This window comes from Enoplosus armatus, chromosome 13 (assembly GCF_043641665.1).
Source record: "Enoplosus armatus isolate fEnoArm2 chromosome 13, fEnoArm2.hap1, whole genome shotgun sequence".
NCBI classification, from domain to species: Eukaryota; Metazoa; Chordata; class Actinopteri; order Centrarchiformes; family Enoplosidae; genus Enoplosus; species Enoplosus armatus.
In genome coordinates, this window is record NC_092192.1 from 14,261,771 (window position 1) to 14,285,203 (window position 23,433).

A 23,433-nucleotide genomic window follows, 5' to 3' on the forward strand; every position below is an offset into this window, starting at 1 on the left:
TGTACATCCATCTTCTCTCTGTTGCCCCCTTTCTCTGTATCCTCCAGTCTTTTGCTGCAGTTATTATTCCCCAGCCAGTGAATTGAGCATTTATATCCAGACCTTATCTTTATCTCCGTCTGTAGACTTTACCTCGGCTGCTCTTCGTGCGTTTCTTTATGAGCTGTCTGTATCCCTCCCTCTTTCTATCTTTCCCATCCAGCCCTTTCTCCTCTATTTCTCCCTTGCAAGCCCCTCCCCTTTGCCTCGTTTTTGTCTGGCTGCTCTCCCTGGTTGCCATAGCAACTGAGGAGCTAAGCAGCTTTCGTCAGCAATGCAGAGCCAGGGGCTGTCATCAGCCCACCCTGAACGCAGCTTTCTCTTCCTCTCTCTCTTCCTCTCTGTCTGATGACTCTGTTTACATAAACAGCAAAGACAAATACTCCATTAATAGGGCCAAATGTTGTATTCTGAATGATCTGGCTTTATATAAACATCTCATCCAGATTAAAGCGATGTCCCTCTATATGCAGCCTAATAATCTTTTAATCGAACAGATTTGTTTTTATTATAAATAAACTGGCCTTATTCACATCAACTGTGTCACAGCAACCTACAGTAACTCACCCCAGTCTGCTACAATTTTTTTTAATTTTTTAATTAAATTCATTTATTGCAGCAAAGTGCATCAATTTGTTACATTTAAGTTTGGGAGATAATTAGCATATTGACCTATTCGCTTATTTGTACAGTATTTTTCTCTTTCTGTCTATCCACTATGCTGCATATTACTTCAAAAAGCATAATTGTATTAGTTTTTTTACTATTAGAGAACATAAAAAACAAGGAAATGTAATGCTTCCTGTGAAGTGTAAATGTTGATATTATTCATAATATCAAATCAAAGGGGATCAAGGGCGTGACCTTTTGAACATCTGAGAGTTGACAACAGTCCTAAAGACAATCGAGCCATTGAGAATGATTACATAATTGTAAATTAATGAATAGATTTTATTCAAGGGAAAAGGGAAAAAAATATTGAACTATATTGAGAATGCTAGTGTTAATATGATCTCTCTTGTTGTCTGGTTTTGTCGATATTATTATGTCTAAATTTTAATTTGAGCATTTTATTTTAGAATTCTAGCATTCAGTAAAAGGTGAGATGTAATTTTTGGAAAATAATTAAATGCAATCCTCTCATCAACATATCATTATCTGTTTTCACACTTTTTGATATGATTGATGTGACAAAACATAGTTAGGAATCTTATTTGCCAGTCTATAGGAATAAATACCATATATAGATTACATGAGAGGTTTGTCTGAATTTAGTAAAGTCCTAGATAGTCATGTACATCTTGTTGGTAGATGTTCACAATTATCATTAAGTGCTAGTATTTGAACCCCAAAACTCTAATTTGTTACGTATATTGTTTTAAAATGTCATTTGTTCAGGTTGAACTAAAAACAAACACTCAGCATTAAAACTTTATTTTTGGCCAACATAACACTTATTCCCTGTAATATATGTATGGTCCCCTGAATTAAATGAGGGTTCTTGTTTTTTTTATAAATTAGTCATGTGGGTCAAGGAGAGGCGACTAGTTTATTACCAGGTTAATGAATGAGGTTTTGGTGTGGACCAAGCACGGCCTCTTGTGGTTGTTTAAGAAACAACATATGGCACAGTTTTGCTGTAGACGGCTGTAAAATGTGCTCTGTGTCTGAAAATAAAGCTGCTGTCTCATCCACGTGTGTTCCCTGTCCCGAATAAGTCTGAGTAAGTGGGTCAGCAATCTTTGAACAAATCTTCCTGTTTTTCCAGGCTGTGTTAAGACACAGTCGGAGATTTAAGGGTACAGTCACACAAGTACGCCGTTGTAGAGGACATGCAGAGGACTACATCATACGGATTAAGTCTCCTTAATAAAATGGGATTGATTAAAATGGATTGACATGAGATTCACATTAAAATTGAAATGAAACTAAATGAAATATGCACAGTGTTATATACCCTACCTCCCTGTGCATGCTGTTCAGTGATCAATTGAGAAAATAGATCATTTTGTATTAAATGTTTTTATGTTTTGCTGCTTAAATCCTCAGTATAGGTTAACACATGCAACCTGGGCTGTAATGGAATACATACATACAAACAACTGAATGCTGTGTTGTTATTTACTGCACACTTCACTACAAAAAAAGACATCAGATGTCATTGTAGGCCTCACATCTCCACACCTTGGCCAAAGTCACCATTATTAGGATAACCACAGTCTCTCTCTCTCTCTCTCTCTCTCTCTCTCTCTCACACACACACACACACACAAACATGCACACACACACTCATTTAAACAAATAAATAGGTGTTTTTATTTACTGTCCTCCAGGCAAATTTAAAAATGTTGTTCTTCCACACACAAATATTCATACCTGTACACTCCCAGTCCAATGGACCACTGTGCCCAGTTTCAACCTTTCATCCTCTGTATGTTTGTCCAAGTATGACATTCATATATTTGCAGGGTGCTCTTACACTTCTCTGTATATTCTGTATTTTGTAGGAAGGCTTTGTTCCACTCCTCCAGATCCTAGTTACAAGCTGAAAAAAGGCACCCCAATATCTCCAATAATTCTTTATCTACTATATAAACTATCAAAGCTTAAAGGAACAGTTTGTCCTTATGGGAAACATGCATATTCACTCTCTTGTTGAGACTTAGATGATTGATACCACTCTCATATCTGTTTGGTAAATACTGTATGAGACACATTAACAAGACTCCAGGAAGTCACTGCCCCCGGCCAAGAACAAAATCCTGCACATAAGCCCCAGTAAAACCACAATGTGTCGTTTTAACACATTTTTGTACGGCTTAAACAAATGATCTCTGGGTCAGGAAAACAAGATCTGTTAAGACTCAAAGATGAACTTTCCCCAAACACCCTGTCTTAGACGATGTCTTGGTCATAAAACAGACCTCAAGAAGTCAAAGGTAAAGAAGAAGTCAAGTGACAATTTGCCAATTTACAACAGGACCAACCTGAAAATTGCTAATATACCCACATTCCAGGACGTGGGCAGATGCTCAGTCAAGAACTCATACACGAACAAAGAAACTGACTTAATGCAAAATCAAATGTACACTAATTGATATGTGATGTTTAATTTCTCCTTCAAGAAGAATGTGAAGTGTTGGGACAACCTGCTGATGTTGATACTGGTACAATAGAAGTTGAACTAACTAATTGAACTAAGAACTGGTTACACATATTAGTTAATCCAGATAAGATAAAGATGAGATGTGTGGTCTCTTTGTTTAGCTAATGACACTGGAAATGTGAATATGCATTTATATATACAAATTGATTGATCATAGCTTTTAATGAAAGAAAATGTCTCACATCCCCCCAGAGTGCAGTGCTAGCCCCCCCCCCCCTCCCCAGAGATAAGGAACCAACATGTGTTGATTTTAGTTTACTATTTTATTTGCTATACCTGTATATAAATACACATATACATGTAGAGATCTATATGCATGTATATATATATGTATATATATATATATACATATATATATCACTTGCTGTTATAACAAAACTGAACTGACCAATTGTTTACAGATTCATCACACACACACACATTCCTGAGGTACAAAGAATACTGACATGTATTGGTTTTATTTTACTATAGAGTCAAGAACTCCGTAGCAACCTTTTAGACTGGGACTGAATTCATTAATTTGCTATAATTTTCCCTTTTTAGAGTGGTGCCCCGAATTAAAACATAAATATTAATATTAATTTCTGATAGCCAAAGTTGAGGGTCATCCTTCCACTTCATTTTGTACGAATTTGTATTTCGGCCATTCTTTTCGTGTTGCCTTAAATATGAAAGCTAATATAGCTACATTTAGACAGAGACAGACTAGCTGTTTCCCCCCTTTTCCCAGTGTTTATGCCAAGCTAAGCTATCTGGCGGTAGCTTCGTATTTACTGTACAGACACGAGAGTGGTATCAATATTCTTATGTAACTCTCAGCAAGAAACACAATAAGTTCACGTTGCAAAATGTCAGACTATTCCTGTTCTCCTCTCTATATGATAGTATTGGTTCATTTTCACAAGTTTTGAGATATCCGTCTCATTTCTGCCTCCATTCCAGCACAATGGAATGATTTAATTTGTGGTGCTCAAAACACTGAAAAACAATTTACCAGTCAACAAGAATCAATATCCTATTTACTTTGGATAACCCACACACCTCACTGTGGACCCCCCCCACATGATCTGACACATCATTAAAGAGCAGTGTTGACTTTCACTCTTTCACTGTCTCCTTTTTTAGACATCATGCTCCATGAGAGCAGCCTGCACTGCAACTTTGGCGTTCTGGTCGTTGTCGTGTGCCTCAGAGGGAAGTGTGTCGTACATACGACGGAACAAAAAACGATTGTACAGAGTGATGATGAACATCTCCATGATCATTATCTGCTGACTCAGCACTGCATGACAGAGAGAGAGAGAGAGAGAGAGAGAGAGAGAGAGAGAGAGAGAGAGAGGGAGAGAGAGAGAAGATCAGGGTTTCAGATGGATTACTTCACATTCACACGTCAGCAGCGGATGCACAAAGGCATTCAGAGATGTTTCTTACTGGATCCACGAGCTTGAGAGGAGAATGGAGGGGCACAGGCGATGGTTCCATCCAAGGCCAGGATGTTAATGATTGATGTCTGCAGCTGACTCAATACAAGTATTAGCTAAAGAGAAAACCAATACTTGATCAGTTACATAATGTACATACAGTATACATGCATGTTAAAGGTGCGCTGTGTAGCATCTCTAAATATCTATATTTTTCAGTAGGAGTTTGGTATTATGAAGCTTAAACACACCAGTGGATATTTGTAGTGCTTATGTTTCTCTAAACTGAGACTACGTTTCCCATAAACCCTGTTGCTCTTTCAGTTTTTCTCTTTTGCTTCACTGAATAGGATGTACAAGCCAGTAGGGATTTCTCCACCTGGCTCTCACTCACTCCGTCATCTGCCATTATAAGAAACTTGTAAGAAAATGTATGAAAAGTAAAATAAGGAATATAAACTCAAGTGTGCAGTAAAAACAGCAGTAATCTTGTATGTGACTACATTTATGTTCAAGCAACTTATTTAAAAATAGGACACAAAATTATTAAAGTATACAGAGAGGTTTTTCCCATGACGGGTGAAGAAATGCAGGACAAATATAAAATATCCAGGTATCATTTTTGCAACTGTAGCATACATACAGTATTGGTTGTGTTGACTCACTTGGTATATGGCATACTTGGGCACAATATTGAGGCTGCGTAGAAATCTATTAGTGTTCATGAAGATTATGGCAACAGGCCAAAGGGAGATGATAGTGAAAACACCAATGAGTGGGTTAATCCAGATGGCCGCACCAGTGATCTCTAGCTGAAAAAGAAGCAAATGTGGTGGGGAATGCTTCCCTATTACAAATGACTGAGCATCATGTATAGTGTTTGAATGCAGCCCCAGGCCTGTCTCCCCCCCTAATCAGGACCAGATTATCTAAAGCACCTGTTTGCCCTGTTGGTTCCTGTCCTGTTTTGATTATATCAATAAAACATTTGGTTTATTTTGACAAACACATATTCAGGGTTTTTGATAGTATTTCCTGGGGTGCAATACCCCAGGTGGCCTCTCTCCATTCACCCCTCATTGCCCCCCCACCCCCCCCCACCCCAAAATACTTACATCAGAGAGATCAAAGTTGCCGTTTGTCCACAATATTATGGAAAGGACAGAGGCCGCTGTCTTTAGGATTGCATACTGAAGAGCACCCAACTTCAGCCAGAATAACAATCGCCTGAATGATCCCATCCAAAGAAAGTATATGAGTATATGAAAAATAAAAAAAAACAGCAGGTTTAAATTACCTTAAAGATCTAAATTTAAGAACAGTAAAGAACACAGGCTGGAGCCAGAATGGGGTATAAATACCGTGAGATGGGCACGTGGGGTAAACAGAGGCAGCAGCAGCAGCAGGGTCCTACGTTGATCCTAAAGGTCTTACCAGAAAACCGCTCCAGAAAAACGCTGCTGCCCCCAAACTCCTCGATCATCAGAACCAAGACCTTATACACCACCACTGCAAAATAGCTACACAGAGAAAGAGATCATAATAATTCTCAAAAATCACTCTGGAGTACTGAATTTTAATTTTAACAGTAAGCGATGTTATATATGAGCTTTTTCAGCAAGGGAGCCAAATGACAAGTTTGATATTTAATTTATTAATTTATTACATAAAAAACACACCTACTTTTGTGACATGTGAGGACAAATCAAAAATACTGTATGAACTGTACATGGAAAGCACATAAAATGTATCACTGGTGGAAAACTCCTATAAAGATTTCCTGCATTTTATGGAAGATGAGCACATGGAGATGTGGCATGATCTGTGTGTGTGTGTAATCATTCATAGAGTGGTTAAACTTTACAGTGATCTTACACTACTTCATGCAACGCTTTCATTTTTTATTGGCTTTTATTACTCAGTGGTCCTTTAGCTGATGCTCTATCCTGATTGTCTTACAGTGAGTATGTATGGATGGCCACCTGCTACAGGGAACAGGACTGTTACATTTGGGATGATGTGTAAAACTAAAAATAAACAATGACAACCTGGCTGTTTCAAAGTCTGTTGAGCTAAACAGAATTAAATCAAGCTACATGGAGGGAAATATAATAAAGGAAGATTTGGATTTCTATTATATATAACCTGGAAGCTGATATGTCAAACAAGATAACAGTAGTGGTGAGTTCACTGCAAAGTGGGACCTGGCTACTGGCCACAGCTATAAGATAGTTTTTGTTGTTTCAAGTAAGAAAAAGATGCAGATAAGAGAGAAATACAGATCATTTTGTTTAATAAAGAAATAATAATAGTTCTATCTTACTAAAATGACATGGTGATACAATTTATGTCATTATCAGTTATCCTTGAATATGGACAGAAACCTCAATATCATATTTCAGCTTTTTAGAAATATCAATGACAGAAACCCTCTGTGTGCGAAAATACTCTGCCCTGTGTACTAATTTAGGTGTAGTTGAGAGAAAATGTACCAGTTAGACGTCATGTCTGTGACCATGACTGCCCTCGGGATCCACATCCCAAAACAAGACATGGTGGCAACGACCTGAAAGACAGAAATACAGTTATGTGCATGAAAAAACAAACAACTGCAGTATCAGCAGTACTTAAATATAGCATGGTTTGTTTGATGACACGTTGTATTTCAAAGGGCCTTGTGCCAGAGTTCTTGAAACTTATTCCACATTGATAATGATTGTACTTCTACTGGTTTTGGGAATAGCAGCATATTCTAACATCAAAACAGGCCTGAATGCTTACTGGTGCTGCACCATTTATCCATATGATGGTCGTCTTCTTGGGGTAGGGCAGTTTTTTATAACTATAGACGCACTGCTCCAGGTACAGCAGCAGGGAGATGCAGGACATGAAGGTGAGCATGGAGTACAGGCAAAGTTCAAACACATCTAGCTCTGATATAAAAACAGTAAGAGCAGAGAGGGACAGAGAGGGGCTCGGATTATTACATAGTACAGTACATATATATAAATAATATATATATACACACACACACAAACATCATGTGAAATAAATCATACACAAACAGCACATTTAACTCTTACTGTACATCCATGACTGTGTACTATTAAGTACAAGCAGGTTCTTTTTTATTTTGTGGGACATTGTTATATTTTGGAGCAAAAGAAATCACATGGTGCATTCAAGACTCTCAGACACACGGATTCAAGCCTGACGTTGCTGAGTGAACTGCTAATGGCATTAGCTCAGACTGGTTGATAAGGAAACATTATCAGCAAGCAGGATGTGGTAATGTGGGTCACTTACGCTTTATCACATCGATAGCCAGCGGGGGCTCCTGTAAACAAGCCGGATCAATGGTGCTGTTGACGGCTCCCTCCATGGCATGCAGATATTCTTCTTGAGAAAGTTCAGTTTAAAAAGAAATGGTCCAGACAATTTAAATTGAACTCAGCTTTCTCTCCTGGTAGAAATTACATGATCCTGATCAGTAATTGTAAAATAACAAGGTACACTAACTAGTCTGTTTTCCCTAGCAGTGGATTCTAGCAGCAGATTCAATGGCAAGTGTTCTTAGTGTGCTTGACGTTGAATTGACGTCTTCAAGTTTATGAGAACACATCCATAAGTAACTCATTCATTCACAGACTTAAGTCACAGTAATTAAAACAACACTAAGGTTAGAGTTTAGGTTAAAAGGGTGAGACCCACTGAGTGAGTCAGGAGAGATGACCTTTGACAGGGTGTGTTGTTTCCTTCCCAGTAAATTTAAAAAGGGTATAAAAAGATGAAAGAATTTCAAGCTCGAACTATGAGTAAGTAAGTAGTAAGTAATATTTTCAGCTTTAGTGCCTTTAGTACACATACAGTGCTTTTAAGTAAAATTATATGACATTATTTTGTCACATTGTGTCTACTGAATATGGTATGACTGTAGAATTATCACAATAGTATAGTATGTTGTCAGCATGTTGTCAATAGTATGTTGTCAGCATCTTTCTTAAGAAAAAACTTGCATGGGTATTATATTCAGGTTTAACTGAAATAAAAATGAAACCAGTTGATTTTAATGGAAAAGTGAAGTGAAAGAACAATGAATACTGTGAGTATTCAATACAAGTATTCCATCAAGAATAACATGAAAGTTTGAGATTGATAATTAGAAAATCCTGGTTACTCCTCTACAAAGGGTCCAAAGGGTTAAGCTGCTGCATAACTGTTGCATTGTTATGGAGAGGTGAATGACACTTAGTTAATTCACCTCTCCCCTCCCCAGCTAGCCATAGTCATAATCTCTTTTACTGAGAGAGTAGCCTACTGTTCCTCATGTTCATTTAGCATCTCTTCTATCAGAATCAGAATCAGAAATACTTTATTGATCCCCGGGGGGAAATCGTACAGTACTGGTGCTCCCATTCAAGAGTAGAAAGTAGAAAAAATTTAGAACTAAAAGTATGTACAAAATATAAAAATAAGAAATAGAAAATAAAAAATATACACATTTACAATTTGCAAAATATATACAATAACAATGTATATGTATGTATGTATATATATGTATTGCACTGGTGAATTATTGTACAGATTATTGTAATTTTAAATCAGTAACAGTCAGTAGTGCATAAATATAAATATAGAATAAATAATGAGGTAGTAGTTGTTGACCGAGGGGAAATGAGTCCAGAATCTGTCTGTTCTGTTTCAGAGTGTCTGACCCTCAGAGGGAGGAGTTGAACAGTTTGATGGCCACAGGCAGGAATGATTTCCTGTGGCGCTCCGTTGTGCATTTGGGAGGAATGAGTCTCCCACTGAAGGTGCTCTTGTGCCTGACCAGTACATTATGGAGAGGATGTGAGACATTGTCCAAGATGCCCCACAGCTTGAACAGCATCCTCCTCTCTGACACCACCGTCAGAGAGTCCAGCTCCACCCCAACAATGTCACTGGCCTTGCGGATCAGTTTATTGAGTCTGTTGGAATCCGCCACCCTCTATAATTGTTTGAGGATGAAATATCCACTATTGAAGTGTATTTACCATAGCAAATGTCACAGAGACATGTTTGTCTTGGTGGCCACACAGTATGGAGCTCCAGTGACCACTCTACAGCCATGTTAGCAGCTCTATGAGACTGTACTCAGGCATAGCGGTGCCTCTAGCTACGCTAACATCAGCATATAGCAAGTCATATCAAACAAGTGATTTGACTGGAATCGGGACAAATCTACAGTTTAAAGCTGGTTAAGATCATATGTAAAAGGTATGGCTGTAATCTATAAAATCCTCTGCAGAGTTGTTTCACAGTCAAGTAAAAAAAAAAAAAGTGTTACAAATCACAGCAGTGTTTAAGATGAAGAATCACACCTTATAGTTTCTTACATTACATTTATTGTTACACAACAATGAAGATCACCCTGCATGAATAATGTCTCATTAAAACAGCAGTTCTTTACAGGCCTAACTACATCAGCAGCTCTAGCTGCTTGGTTGTCAGTGAAGTTAGTTATAAAACTACTGTGAGGTTCTGTGAGTACATTCACATGGGCTACCACTCAGTAATATCTACACATAATCATTATCATCTACTAATCAGTCAGGCAAACCCCACAGTGTGCAGTGCACCATTTCCACTCAGAGGAATGAAATCTAATGAAACAGCTGCCAGGAGCACAGAGAGAGGAGCATTTATGAGGACACTACTCTTTCATCGCTGGTATATAAAGTCCACCTTATCCGACCTGGTTCAGGTTCAAGGACAAAGTGGATCAAATGTCCCTGACCTTTCAGACAAGATCTTTCTACAGCTTTATTGTGGTTTCATTTTGTGCTCTTACTTTACAACTTTCGAATAAATCTTATCAAACTGGAAAAACTAATGGAAAGAACACAATTTTTATCCTTGGAATTAACACGCGAGATTGATTAATTTAAAAACAAATACGTACTGTTGCAAAGGATTGATCATGAAATTGAAAACGTTCAACGAAGAGGACAAACATGACCACCCATACCTTTTTAAAAAAACAAAATGAATATAAATAAAAAACAAATAAGCCATTACAATAAAATCAATAGATACTGAAAGACAATGCAATTAATTTATAATAGCTTGGAAAAAAATAAATTACATATATTTATGGTGCAATGAAAAATGGCAATCTCACTGATTACTCTGCATTATGTGATCTATTGATTATGTGGCTTTAAATAATTATTTGAAATAAGATTAAACCATTTTAACTGGATTTGGTCCTCACATTTTAAGCTTATATCACCTGCATGTTTGACCACAGTATAAAACTTGAAATGTAAAAAATAAATATCTTAAAAGTGTAAACAGAAAAACCTTTACATTTTTCAATCATGTAAAGTGTAAACTAAATTAGACCATCTGATAATTGACTACTGGTCTTAATAATTGCACTGTGTTTGGAGTGTTAACCTAATAAAGACAAAGTGCGCACACAAATACATACAAATCTCGCTTTAGTGGCTCCCACTGCTCAACATCAAGCACAACCAGACTTGAGACTTAGCTATTAATGCTTGATTAATACTGATAATGGATGATTCTCTAGTTGAAATGTATGATGTGATTAATCCATGTAGATGAACACAGACAATGTAGACATACGTTGGCTCAAGGGGGAAAAAGCTGTCCCAGAGTTTTTCAGATGCAATAATAACAGAACATCATTTGAATGTCTTTGGCTCAAAACAAAGACAAAACCTGTGAATCACCTGCTTCAGACTGGTGCAGTCTGTGAGGTCGCTGTACAGTCTCTGCTGACATGATATTGTTGTGGTGCTGGTTTTAAAAGCGCGCCTGATGAAGGATGGTCCATTTAATGTGCATACAAAACATGTGGCTTGAAGCTGCACTGTCAAACGCAAAGTGAGGGTGGAGGATGGCTCCTGTAGAGGTGCTGATGCTCCTGGTTTAAGGCATCACAGTTGACGAGCTCTTTACTGATGTGGCTGCGACCTGCAGCAACAGCCAACAAAGAGTAAATCAACACAGGAGGAGGACAAACCAGCAAACCTTTACAGTATTCATGTCATGTCCACATACCTGCTATGGCTCACTCTCCATTGCCACTGAAACTATCTGGCCTCCGTCTGAAAGGAAATAGTGAGGACACGAGATGTTTCAGAACAGGAACGGCAGCTGCGCAAAAGTAATTGCAATAAAACACTTAAGCCATGCTGCAAAAAATGAAAACGTGAGAATAGGCATCAACAACATACCAGTTTTCTCTTGGCTGTCGTCCGCTGTGTGTTGTATATTGTTACCAAGCACACAAGGGTTGGTCTCCCCATCAGCAGGGCTGTAATTAAAGTCACAGTACAGATTAACACCCAGCAAACAAAAGGACAGGTTAAAAAAAAAAGAAACAATACTAGCCTTTTGCCATTTTGCTGGAGGACACAGTTTGCTTGTTCAGGGTCTATGTGTACCAATCTGGTGACAAAGGAGTGTCCATCTCCCAGACTGATAAAATAAAGATAAAGACAGCATTAGTAAAAGTGTTTGCATTGGATGGATTCAGAGTTAATAGCACTTTTGGGACTAGTTTTTTTTTCTTATTTTCTCCACTCCATTAAAATAGCTTTAACACTAATGGTAGATGTGGAGTTTGTAAGTGTGCCAATACAGAGCTAATGAGCCTTAAGCAAGGTGCAGACATAACAGCAGTGCTGCCTATTTATCATTGTGATTGCTAAGGTGATTGACAGCTGCAGTTATATCAGGTCAGTAGACTCACCTTGAGAAAACTGGAAACATCCAGTACTTCGCTTGGTCTCCAAACACCTCAGATACATTCCGGCTAAAGCCTAGAGAAAACCCGTTTTTGTCTGGACCGTTTGTGAAGACTGGAGCTCTAAAAGCCTCTGAACATAGACAGAAAAACATAGTTAATTAGTCTGTGGCCACTTTTTAAAGGCTATAATCAGAAGTAGAAGTGCATGATGTATTAATTTATAGCTACCTATAGTGGTCCTGTTCTTTCCCACAAGCCACAGATGGTAGCTGAGAAGTGACAGGATGCTGATAAAGAACAGGGCCGCCACGAAAAACAGAAACAAGATGTGGAATTTGGCATGTGTGTCGGGCAGCTGTTTCTTCAGAGGGGAAAAAAGAATAATAATACAAGAGTTAGCCTTGTCAGTCTGTCAAGTCATTCTCGCCTGTCAACTAACTGCAGTAAAGTGGAAAATTAAACATTTTATTGTTATTTTACCTTTGTCTTAGAATTAGTGTTTTTTTTGCTCTAATACAATATACTCCTTCACTGTTGGACTACGTGACAGGAGCCATTGTCTTGTGCAAAGCAGTATGCTGGAGAGGATCCCCTGATAAGCGATGGCATGACACACTTGTGCACCACAGTGACACGTTTGTAAACCAAGTGGTTGACGTGTTACGATGCCTGGCTGCACATTTTTTTATTTAATTCAAGAAGATGTAAGTTATTATGTTATGATTTCTGTCCAAAATGCCAATATCTCTGTATTTAAAAGTAAGCATGTTAATGGTTTTTAAACCCAAGGCTGCTGAACGCTGACCTTATGAGTAAAACCACCTTTAACAAACTGCGATCACAGCAAGCATTCACACGCAAGAGCATGCCGATTTAAGCAAAAAATAAATAAAAGAGAGGAAGTTTCTGTACTTACGTTCCAGAATTTGATGAAATACTGGATGACTGTAGCGCAAATTACTACACAGTAGAGTGAGGCGTAGGCCAAGAACAAGACAAAGTACTTGTAGTTTGAGAACCCAACACAGTTATTCACCCTGAAGAAAGAAAACACAACAGAAACGGGAGAAAGAAAGTGAAACATGCTCACATCTCTATATTTTCTTTAAGAGCAAACTTAGATCATGATGGAATAAAAAAAAAAACTGCTTAAATGCATGGTTAAAATTAGAAAAGCCTACCAGGGGCAGTGATGGTCCATTTTCAGCACACACCTTGAAGAATGAGAATAAGGAAACATACATCATATTTTGCTGATCCTATTACCCAGAAGCAATGAGCAGATGGAGGTGTTATCATAAGAAATTACATAGTGCTCAATACTTTTTTAATGTCAAAAAGTGGGTGAATATCTCATTTTAAAACTACCACTAAAAACTATGCAGCAAAAACAAAACACTCTGTTGAATCATTTATCGTCTTATTTCTCAGCAGGAACACATTTGCATTTTCTCCCCAGTTTTTCTCTTCACTCTCTGTTTCCAGAAGCTGCAGTTCATTTCTTTTAGCCAGAAATAACAACTTTTGGATGTTTGGGAACATAAAATCAGAATGAGAATCAGTTTAAACACATCTGCTCTTTGGGGAAACACAAAGTAGAAAATGGAAATTATACAGTGTGTACACTTAGAAAACACTCACATCTCACAGGTTGAGCAGTGATGGCAGCGGTCAGGTTTGATTACCTGGCAGTGGTCGCAGTATCGGATAGCTATTTAGAGAAAATGAAAGCAGAATAATTAAGTACTACTGTATAACTATATACTATCATTTTAAGTGTATTCTGCATTTTTAACACTTTCTAAAATGTTCCCATGTTTAGAAATGTCCTGCTCTCAAACCACAAACTGACTATTTATGGCTCTTATTAGTTCAATAAATGTTAAATATAAATATGAGGGGATTCTTTTCATAAGGTGTCTTTTCAAATGTCCCTGTGAAACCAAGCAGGTGAGATCATGATTGTTGCTGACGAGCCAGGTGTGGCCTGTAGAGGAAACAAGGTGCACCTGAGTCCAATTAACCCCCCTGATACATGCAGTTCCGTAAACACAAGACAGATGAGCTTGAGAGCAGCAACAGCTTATAGTCTATATCATAGTATTTCCTTTTAGAAAGATATACAGTGCTGCACAGCCAAAAGGGGAAGACACAGTGTAGCAACACATTTGCACAATTTCATTTGTATAGCCTATTCTACGCTGTGCATGTGAGTGACAAACATGAACTGAACGATGAGGAAAGTGTCTCTGTGACAGTAAAGAGTAGAACAGTTCGTTTTCCCTGGTGCTTTGCTTTACAGCAACTACTGGGTATTAAAACAGTAAGCCAACCACAGTTAGTTTTGCTGCTGTGGTGAGAGCCTCACCTCCTCCTGCTGTGCGCGTATACACGGGTAAATTCCTCGCCACTTTCTTCAGTATCTCTTGTTGCGTCTCGGCTCTCTCCTCTCGCTCATACAGCTCCTTCTCTGCTCTGGGCAGACCGAACTGACAGGAAGAGAAAAGAAACATATATATATATATATATACACACACAACTTGTTTTGGGCAGTCATGCAAGGTTATTTTGTGAAATTATATTAGTTTTTATGTATATTTACTAAATCCTACGTAAACTCTTGGCTTACCGCTTTAGAGGGGCCGGCTGGTCTGGACCCAATGGTTTTCCAGTAGGACCATATAAACATGGTGAGGAAAATGTGAAAGATGACCAAATAGCTGACTGGTGAGAGACAGAAAAGGTTTGATTTGCAGTTACAATGGCATCTCTGACACAATCTTTGCTATGAATAATTAACATGAGAGGAATTACAGAATCAAACATGTGAATTAATATGTAATGTGAATGGGTGTGCGGGTACTTACTTCGTTCTGCATTATTTGGGATTGTATCTACATAAGGCAAAGAAAAAAATGTGTTGAATGCATGACTATACACACACACACACACACACACACACACACACACACACACACACACACACACACACACACACACACACACACACACACACACACACACACACCACCCCTTTCTCGCACCATGTGGCAGCAGCCTGGCACGGCCAGCAGTGACCCACCCATAACAGAGAGCTTTGTTTAGGCAGCAGGGATGTCCCTGTCCTGACCACAGCCGCTGAGTTACAGACATAACTACAGTACGGCTACATGCTGATAATGGGATCATCAGTTCCAGGCTGAAACACACTGCATACATATCTATGTGTAAAAGAATACATTAAGACCATCAATACTCATTTAAACTGAACTACTTTCAGACCTGCTTGTTTAAGCTTGGATGACCACATTTGATTATGAGATGAAAAAGTGTCACCATAAGTGTATATACGATATGATTTTCTGTTGTGATTCTATTCTGTACACACGACATTTATTGCATGTCTGTCCGCCCTGTGAGAGGGATCCCTCCTCTGTTGCTCTTCCAGTGTTGCCCTGTTAAAAAGGGATTTTTTTCTGGGAGTTCTTCCTCATTCGTATTGTACGCTGTTCAGATTGTGAAGCCCCCCAAGGCAAATAGTGATTTGTGATATTGGGCTATATAAATAAAATTGACTTGACCTGACAAGTAGTAAGTCATATCCTCTGCTGCATTAGTCTGTTTACATTTGTAAAACAAATGATTTAATAACAAGTTAAGTCTCTTCATCTGAATCAATAATTTGTCTCTATGTTTTGGGATTTTATGGATTTTAAAATCTGACTATTTATCACTAAAGAACACCTTTTCTGTGTTATGTTGCATTGAATTCAGTCAACTACACATCAATGAACACAGCGAGCATGTGTAATTTTGTCACCAATGTTTAGGTGAAGGTCGTTTGGTTGAACAGCAGGAGCTTTAAAAGCTTTAAACCTTTTCATTTTTCTCCAGCACTCATTACTTCTTCCCGTAGACAATGAACAACTTTTGATGCATCAGATGGTGAAGTTATAGCCATACCTCATTATGGTTAATGTTATGATTTTACAGCTGGCTCCAAAGGCTTGTACATTATCACTGGAACAACAATTTGAATAAATAATTTGCAATCATTGGCATTTGTGAAATGTCAATTTGTGGTCAATTGAATTAAAAAAAAACATATACTCAAATTAAATGCATGTAATGTGTCAGAATGATTTATTACTTTTATAATTTAACTAATTGTTTAAAACCGTGAAAACAATGCGTAAGACGAGCTCTTAAATTAGAGAGCCAACTTGTCCATTCATTCATAATACGAGCACATTTAAACAGAAAAAGAAAAACATCCAAGAGAGTTTTACTATCTCTTGCACCTTCTAATCTTATGTTACATGGCGAAGTTATTAATTATTAATTAGTGATTGTACAAGCAACGCAGAGAGTGCCCTTCCTCTAACTGACAAAAGTTGCCCGATTAAACGACCGTAATATGCATTGCTGTCATGAAGGATTGCGTGCATGTCAATGGTTAAACTATCAGAAACAAAAGGATACAGTGATATTTTTCACTGTATTTTTTCATTTATACAGTCAGCAGCCTGGAGATGATTTTAAATCTCACTTCAACTAGCTTATCAAAGTTGACCACCCTGATAATTGTCAACAGAAGCAGATATCCGGCCCTGAGTAGCTAAATACTTATAAAAGTGAGTGTACTTACAGACACAGAGCTCCACGACATAAGCGTAATAAGACCAACCAACAACCAGGTTTATAAACAGGACAGGTATCCAGTTAAGAGCCCGTTTACAGCACCTCAGTGCATGAGAGGGCGCCATCTTTAATCCGAGTGGGACATTAGCTCCGGGTGACGTCATATCCATGGTTTTAAATGACCGAGCCAAAGACACTACAAGACCCAGACACTCGACGGAAACTGGGACACATGCGCAGATATGTTTGTAGTTGTCACGCGTCCCGCACGTAATTTGAATATAATTTCAACGCTCGGTTGATAAATTGAACTCATCAGTCTGCTTTGACTTGACTACAGAGTCTTCAGACATTAAGACATGGTGGCAGATCAAAGCCATGCCCTGTTATGAGTACTTTTAAACATGCCAACCAATTGTCATACACACAAGTCAGACGTTACGCATCTCACTATCTTTGTTTGGCTGTGTAAATAAACTGTTTCTTTAATCATAGGCTATTCATTCATATCCCTTCAAATCTTTTTATATTATAATCAAGAACATCCTGAGGAGATAAAACTCCTCGATTTATATTAAATATACTCATTTTACTCAGTGATTAAAGTACCCACTGTCAAAGAGTTCAGTTTAAAGCTGCATTAATTAATTATTTTGACCACCTGGGGGCAGAAGAACTTCACAACAAGCTGAAAACGCAACATCTGACATGTGTTATGTATTTAGCTACCAGACATATGAAAAAATAACAAATGACTGAAGACAAATCACATTCAAGCAACATTTTAATGTTCTTTTCCTTTTCTTTCCAGTGAAGAAGCATTATGCACATTATGATATATTGCACTTGAATAAACCATAATAAAGTTCTTCCTTTGTGTTTGGAAATTTGTATTAATTACCTCTTTAGATATATTAAGTATCAGATTAATGACTAATAGCCTGTAAGAAGACCAACAAAGATGAAATGATGAGCTCACTGTACATGTCTACTGTATGTGGAGGCAGCTTTGGGAGTGGAGCGTTTCCCCTTGTTACGTGAGGATTGGGAGGATGGAGAGGAAGGAGGGGAGAGAGAGGAGGGAGATGGGGAGGGTGAGGCGGAGGCAGGGGAGGAGTCAGGAGAAACAGAGCGTCTTCTTGTGGGACTGCTGCTGGGGGAGCCGCGGGGTGAGGAGTAAGGTGACAGGGCCTGGAGCATACGGCCACTCCGCTCCTGGATCGCATGCTAAACAAGGACAGAGACAGAGCAGAGTTTTACTGTGTTGCGTTGTTGTGCTTTGTTGCAATGGTTCATTTTATTTTGTGGGAAGTCCATTGTATAAACCAGTGGTGGTCCTGGATGTTTTGGTGCTCGGAAGTTACAAAAAAAACAAAACAAAAAAGCACCTCTAAAGCTCACAAATTAATTCGATCTCATATGTTTAATCACAAAAGTGTAAACAAAGTGTAATACTGACAATTTGTGGTTTTGTTTTCAGAGGTTATGTGCAGCACTATTTTTTGGCCAAGCTCAGTGACTTACAGGTATCTCAAGACTTAAGCAAATGATATCACTTTTACATATTTACCAAAATAATATAAATACACAGAGATGAAAGGTTCTACAGCTGTTATGGTTTAAGAGGCACTTTTCCCTTCAGTTTGTGTGTTCAATAGATTAATGTTAAAGTAAACGTGCCCAGGCTCCATCGGGTCCAAAAAGCTCCAGGAAGTTGCCAATGAATTCTCGCGACATCTCTTCCCACTTGTGGATGAGGTCTTGGCTCTTCTCCTCCACTCTGTAAACAAAGTGTTTAGACTTTTCCTCCACCGTACGGACCGTCTCTTTCATCTTGTCCACCTGGTTCTGGAGCCGGTATTTCTTGTCCTGTCATTAAAAGACAAGGCAAATGACCGTCAGAATATTACTTTTCTGTATTGTTTATTTTTTAAATCAATTAAATCTAATTTCACTAACATTTATGAATCCAACATTCAGTTCTCGGGCTGTGTAGCCTCTTTGCAGGTTGCGTCGAACATAAATGTCGTAGTCTCGGACGATACGAGTGATCAGATCTGATGTGGAGATGCCCTCTGTCCTCTCAGTGGCCACAAACATCCCTGACATTAACACATACATGAATAAATCAAGTGATATGAGAAATCACAGAGCTAGAAATCCTTATAATGAATATAAATGTCTTCACCTGCTTCCTTGATGTGTTTATAAACGTCCTCTGATCCAGCAGAGGTGTAAGGGATATCATCGTGGGCCACAAAGTCAATCTGTGAGCGTAACATTACAGTGTTCACACTGACTGAACACCAGATATCTTTGTTGTTGTCGTTGTATGACATTGTAAGAAACTGTGTGTCCAGTGACTGCGTGACCTTTGACCTTATGTTTCTTGAGAAACTCTGTGGTGAGGGTCCAGGGAGCGTCCCGCACCACCTCGTCAATGTAACGGCAGTGCCTCAGGGCGTCGTAGCGCTCGTCCTCTGTCATCACCGTATAGCCCTTAAACTTGTGGGTGAGTTCGTCACTGCAGACTGGGGACACGGAGACAGAGAGGACATGGACATGTCTTAGTCCAAGTCTGAAGTATGAGTTCATCTGGAAGCACTAAACTGGAAGATTTAGATCAGAGAGCCTTAAGATTTTGGTCTTTTGAAGATTTAGATTTTGAAGACTGAAGATTATGATTGTGTGTGTGTGTGTGTGTGTGTGATTGAGTATGTTTTCTACTGCAGGTTTTTCTGCATCATTTTTCTTTCATGCAGAGAGAGAGAGAGAGAGACAGAGAGAGAGAGTGGGAGGGAATGAGATCCATACTTTACCTCCTACTATCAGGTACGTGTTGGGGAACACATTTTTGGCCTGCATCAGAGCTCGAGCATGCCCCGAATGAAAAAGATCAAAGATCCCATCAGCGTAGACTCGCACCGGACGATGAGCTACAAAATAAGAAATGTCATTAAATGCCGACATGGCATTACAAAACCTCACTTTCTCTGTTCATTATTTATATAGATATACTTAAACTTGGTATTTGAAGTTGAGGTCAATATCTGATCAGCCAATAAAGACCTTAATACTTTTATTCTGTCACTAATTCTTAAGTCAAATGGCGTGACACATTCCTGAAGAAAAAGATCATAATAATAATAAAACCCAATACAATCCACTAAATAACTGGCATTAAAACAATATTATAACGATACTTAAATCACTTTTGACAGCTGATATTAGCTGATAACAACATACTCGAGTTAGTAATCCTCCCTCTAGTCTTCTCAGCCACTAGCTGGGACTGACAGGATCTGAAGACACTCTCAGTTGCATGACAATTAGCAATGGAAACAAAACACTATTGAGACGTGTGACCTGGTGTGCCCCTCCGCGCTTGGGCTATGGTCAACTTTTCATGAGGGATCTCTGATTCACAACCTGTAGACTTGGCAAAAGCAGCGGGCTCCCGCAGAGCCTGAATACAGACACAAGACAGGGGGAGCAGAAAAAAGTTTTGATTAAATGTTGTGTTTTTCCAGTTCAGTTCATCCATCTTCTAAACCACTTATCCTGCTCAGGGCCTCAGCATGCATAAAACTAAGACTAAACCAGCTGCCATTCTATACAAACAAACAGTCATACTTGCATTCACATCTAAGAACAATTGTAAAGTTTCCAGTTTGTCTAATCTGCATGTATTTAGACTACTGCAGAATTGAAAATTCAAGCACTGCAATATTAACAAAGCTGGTATATGTTTATTCTAATAAAACATAAGGTGTTGTAAATATGCAAGTTGGGCCTCCTATAAAAAGATATTGTCAATGCCAGATAAGCTTTGATAATATCTTGACGTCAGATGTGAATAATCTCAGCACTCTGAAATAATGTGTCTCAATATGTCATGGACTTTGTGTCATGTGTTGATACATATATGCTGCTTTATCTGCTGTGATGTAAAGTATACTTTGAACTCTGATTCTGCTTGAACGTATGGTGTTTCTTGTGCTGTGGTAAACTTTAAGATTGTGTAGTTTTTATATTTTGAAATGATCAGTACTTTGTGAATACTCATCATTTTAGCCTGCTTCAGTGCTTCCTCTATATTCTTCTCTTAGTCCTTATAGTTTGCAATGATTTCCCACTTTACACCTCTAGTGAGAAGTCAACATACATGCAGTCCTTCATATATTTCCACAATCAAGACACAAATGTTAAGTGTTAATATGCACCTTCTGCACTTAAATTCTATACTTTATGACCCGAAATGAAAACTATAATAATAAAGAATGAATTAATCAAACAAGTGCTTAATATCCCTGGAGAATAATCCTGTATTGTTGTACAATAGTGAAGACATAAACATGAGTCATGGCTACATCGTCCCACCCAGCTAATCAACATCATCAGTTAACGCTCCACTCCCATCGAGTCAAATAACCTCAGAGGAAAAGTTAACCTCTGTAATGTTAAAAGCCTGTCACATAAAAACACAATATAAGACTGACTGATACCACTTGTACCTATATTCTCAATTCCAGTGTCTTACCAGAATCTCTTTTATGGGACTCTGAGTTCTCTTAAGATTATTATTTGAAGTGTAAGAATAATTGTGGCGGCCTCCTTTCATACTGACAGAGCAGGACTTACCCTGCGAGGGCTTCCTCTTTGGTTCTGTGAGGCCTGTTGTTGCTGGACATTGCTGCCTCGGCCTCGTCTCCTTCCAGCCATCCTGGATGTTCTGCTTCCTCGTCTAGTTTACAAGCAACACCACTGCACCAGCCTGCCGCTCCTCTCAGCTGGCCTGACTAGTGTGCACAGTGGGATTTGTAAGCCTGTGAGTGTTTTTAAGTATACATCCCATCGGCCTGCCTGACCCTGATGACGGGAGAACGTTGTGAGCAAAGTTCAAGCCACTCTGGTAAAGGTACTCACCAGTGTAGATTGTGCTTGTCATCAGCACTGAGCTTGTGAGGACTTTCTCTTTCTTCCTGTACATGGAAGCTTGTAGCAATAGGATGATGTATGCAATGTTATTAGTACACTCCATAAACTACATGTAACTGTGCAGCTAGAGTGAGTGAGAAAAGTGCTCATGTTTTGAAACATTTCCCATGAAAATGGAGGCCACTAATAGTGTAACATTTTACACTGAGGGTATGAGCCCAGAGCCTTTACATTGGCAGCCTTTGGAAGCAAACACAGAGGGACAATATGTTCCAGTCTGTCTCCACTGTTCACCGTGCTATGCTGGATATTATATAATTTCTGTTGTGAACACAGTTTGGGTACATCTTGAAATCTATAACATGCTGCCTTGCCTACTTAATATAGAACATTTAGTTTTTGACACCACCTGCTACTTTGTACTTTACTTACCATGCAGTACAGATTGTTTACATTATAGCACTAGCTGCAGTTTGAGAGGGGGGTTAAATCGTTTTATAAAAAACGGCAAAGCCTTCCCCACCATATCAAATTAAGGGTTTGTTAGACCCTCCCCTTGACACACTGCAGTACCCTCCCTCCAAAATCTCAAAACAATGTTTATAGCCAAAATGGTGAAAAATACTCTGTATTTTGGAATAAAGAGCTTCTAGAAACAGTTATTATAGCCACCAAATGAGTGAACCTGGAACCGGTTGCTGATTTTTATATGAAAAATAAAGCCCTAATACAGACTCGGTCGTCCTCTGCATATGGCCAAAGAGCATAAAAGCTGTATTTTTATGTAACTATTATATGTAACTATTGTTTATATTACGAATCCCACAAAGTAAGACTGAAATAAAATATAAATCTAATGTGAGAAAAACTTAGAAGACCCTCCCCTGCTCTCCCAAAGACAGTTAATCTCTTTTATTTTTCTATTATCTTCATCTTTATCTTTATCTCTTTTTCAAGAAGAAACACATGAATCAAGTCCCTTTCAAGTTGGACACAGCTGGTTGTCACGGAGAGAAAAATAAAGTAATGATTCACCCTGAAACTCAAGAACCTCAAGTGACACCATCAACTCCCTTTTTTATTATTCATTTGTTTGCACAAAAATACAAAAATACAATCATTATAAAAGAATTTCACATATATACAGACACAGTTTTACCTACCTATGTTCGGATATACATGGATTTAAAGTAAACAAAAGCTTGTGCAGGAGAGGTAAAGCTAAATGCTTATACAAAGACCTCTCCTAAAAATAATGAGGCCATTACAACTTCTCCCAAAGCTCAGAAATGTTCATCACATTCTCCAAATAGGTTGTGCACATTATACTGTAAACTAATCCATGTACATATATTATTATGGAGTAGACATTCTTACAAATGTCAGTGGAGTTTTCACTGACTCCAGGTGAGTAGAGCCTGACTGCATTTTTATTTTTTATTTTTTTGGAAATTCCCATAAAATGT

General features: G+C 38.4%; 3 protein-coding genes across 3 annotated transcripts; all 3 read right to left on the reverse strand.

Annotated features, from left to right (window-relative positions):
* Nucleotides 1-4,326: 4,326 nt before the first annotated feature.
* On the reverse strand, nucleotides 4,327-8,011 carry LOC139295665 (organic solute transporter subunit alpha-like). The gene is made up of 8 exons (XM_070917896.1): nucleotides 7,933-8,011; nucleotides 7,408-7,559; nucleotides 7,119-7,192; nucleotides 5,988-6,146; nucleotides 5,742-5,853; nucleotides 5,292-5,438; nucleotides 4,637-4,742; nucleotides 4,327-4,487 (listed from the first exon to the last, which is right to left on the reverse strand). The coding sequence occupies exons 1-8, from the start codon at nucleotides 8,006-8,008 to the stop codon at nucleotides 4,327-4,329; spliced, it is 987 nt and encodes a 328-aa protein (XP_070773997.1). The 5' UTR covers nucleotides 8,009-8,011.
* Nucleotides 8,012-11,700: 3,689 nt separating this feature from the next.
* On the reverse strand, nucleotides 11,701-17,199 carry LOC139295135 (palmitoyltransferase ZDHHC20-B-like). The gene is made up of 12 exons (XM_070917239.1): nucleotides 17,037-17,199; nucleotides 15,256-15,282; nucleotides 15,018-15,112; nucleotides 14,757-14,877; nucleotides 14,030-14,099; nucleotides 13,570-13,602; nucleotides 13,305-13,425; nucleotides 12,617-12,749; nucleotides 12,392-12,518; nucleotides 12,031-12,117; nucleotides 11,874-11,953; nucleotides 11,701-11,744 (listed from the first exon to the last, which is right to left on the reverse strand). Exons 1-12 carry the CDS (start codon nucleotides 17,197-17,199, stop codon nucleotides 11,701-11,703), a joined length of 1,101 nt encoding a protein of 366 aa, XP_070773340.1.
* An 805-nt stretch (nucleotides 17,200-18,004) lies between these two features.
* LOC139295236 (choline-phosphate cytidylyltransferase B-like) lies at nucleotides 18,005-21,751 on the reverse strand. Its single transcript, XM_070917383.1, has 8 exons — nucleotides 21,671-21,751; nucleotides 20,396-20,495; nucleotides 19,849-19,965; nucleotides 19,409-19,560; nucleotides 19,218-19,296; nucleotides 18,989-19,131; nucleotides 18,710-18,898; nucleotides 18,005-18,256 (listed from the first exon to the last, which is right to left on the reverse strand). The coding sequence occupies exons 1-8, from the start codon at nucleotides 21,749-21,751 to the stop codon at nucleotides 18,005-18,007; spliced, it is 1,113 nt and encodes a 370-aa protein (XP_070773484.1).
* Between the last annotated feature and the right edge of the window lie 1,682 nt (nucleotides 21,752-23,433).

What these genes read in the sequence shown, in the direction of transcription:
- LOC139295665 (XM_070917896.1), bottom strand. Translation starts at nt 8,008, where the DNA reads ATGGAGGGAGCCGTCAACAGCACCATTGATCCGGCTTGTTTACAGGAG. An exon ending in CCAAGTATGCCATATACCAA is followed by an intron (nt 4,743 to 5,291) that starts GTGAGTCAACAC and finishes TTTTCTCTTTAG; the next exon opens with CTAATACTTGTATTGAGTCA. An exon ending in CTCTCAAGCTCGTGGATCCA is followed by an intron (nt 4,488 to 4,636) that starts GTAAGAAACATC and finishes TCTGTCATGCAG; the next exon opens with TGCTGAGTCAGCAGATAATG.
- LOC139295135 (XM_070917239.1), bottom strand. Translation starts at nt 17,199, where the DNA reads ATGGATATGACGTCACCCGGAGCTAATGTCCCACTCGGATTAAAGATG. An exon ending in TACGCGCACAGCAGGAGGAG is followed by an intron (nt 14,100 to 14,756) that starts GTGAGGCTCTCA and finishes TTCTCTAAATAG; the next exon opens with CTATCCGATACTGCGACCAC. An exon ending in CGACAGCCAAGAGAAAACTG is followed by an intron (nt 11,745 to 11,873) that starts GTATGTTGTTGA and finishes ATTTCCTTTCAG; the next exon opens with ACGGAGGCCAGATAGTTTCA.
- LOC139295236 (XM_070917383.1), bottom strand. Translation starts at nt 21,751, where the DNA reads ATGGCTGGAAGGAGACGAGGCCGAGGCAGCAATGTCCAGCAACAACAG. An exon ending in TGAATGTTGGATTCATAAAT is followed by an intron (nt 18,899 to 18,988) that starts GTTAGTGAAATT and finishes TTTTAATGACAG; the next exon opens with GACAAGAAATACCGGCTCCA. An exon ending in TTGGACCCGATGGAGCCTGG is followed by an intron (nt 18,257 to 18,709) that starts GCACGTTTACTT and finishes GTCCTTGTTTAG; the next exon opens with CATGCGATCCAGGAGCGGAG.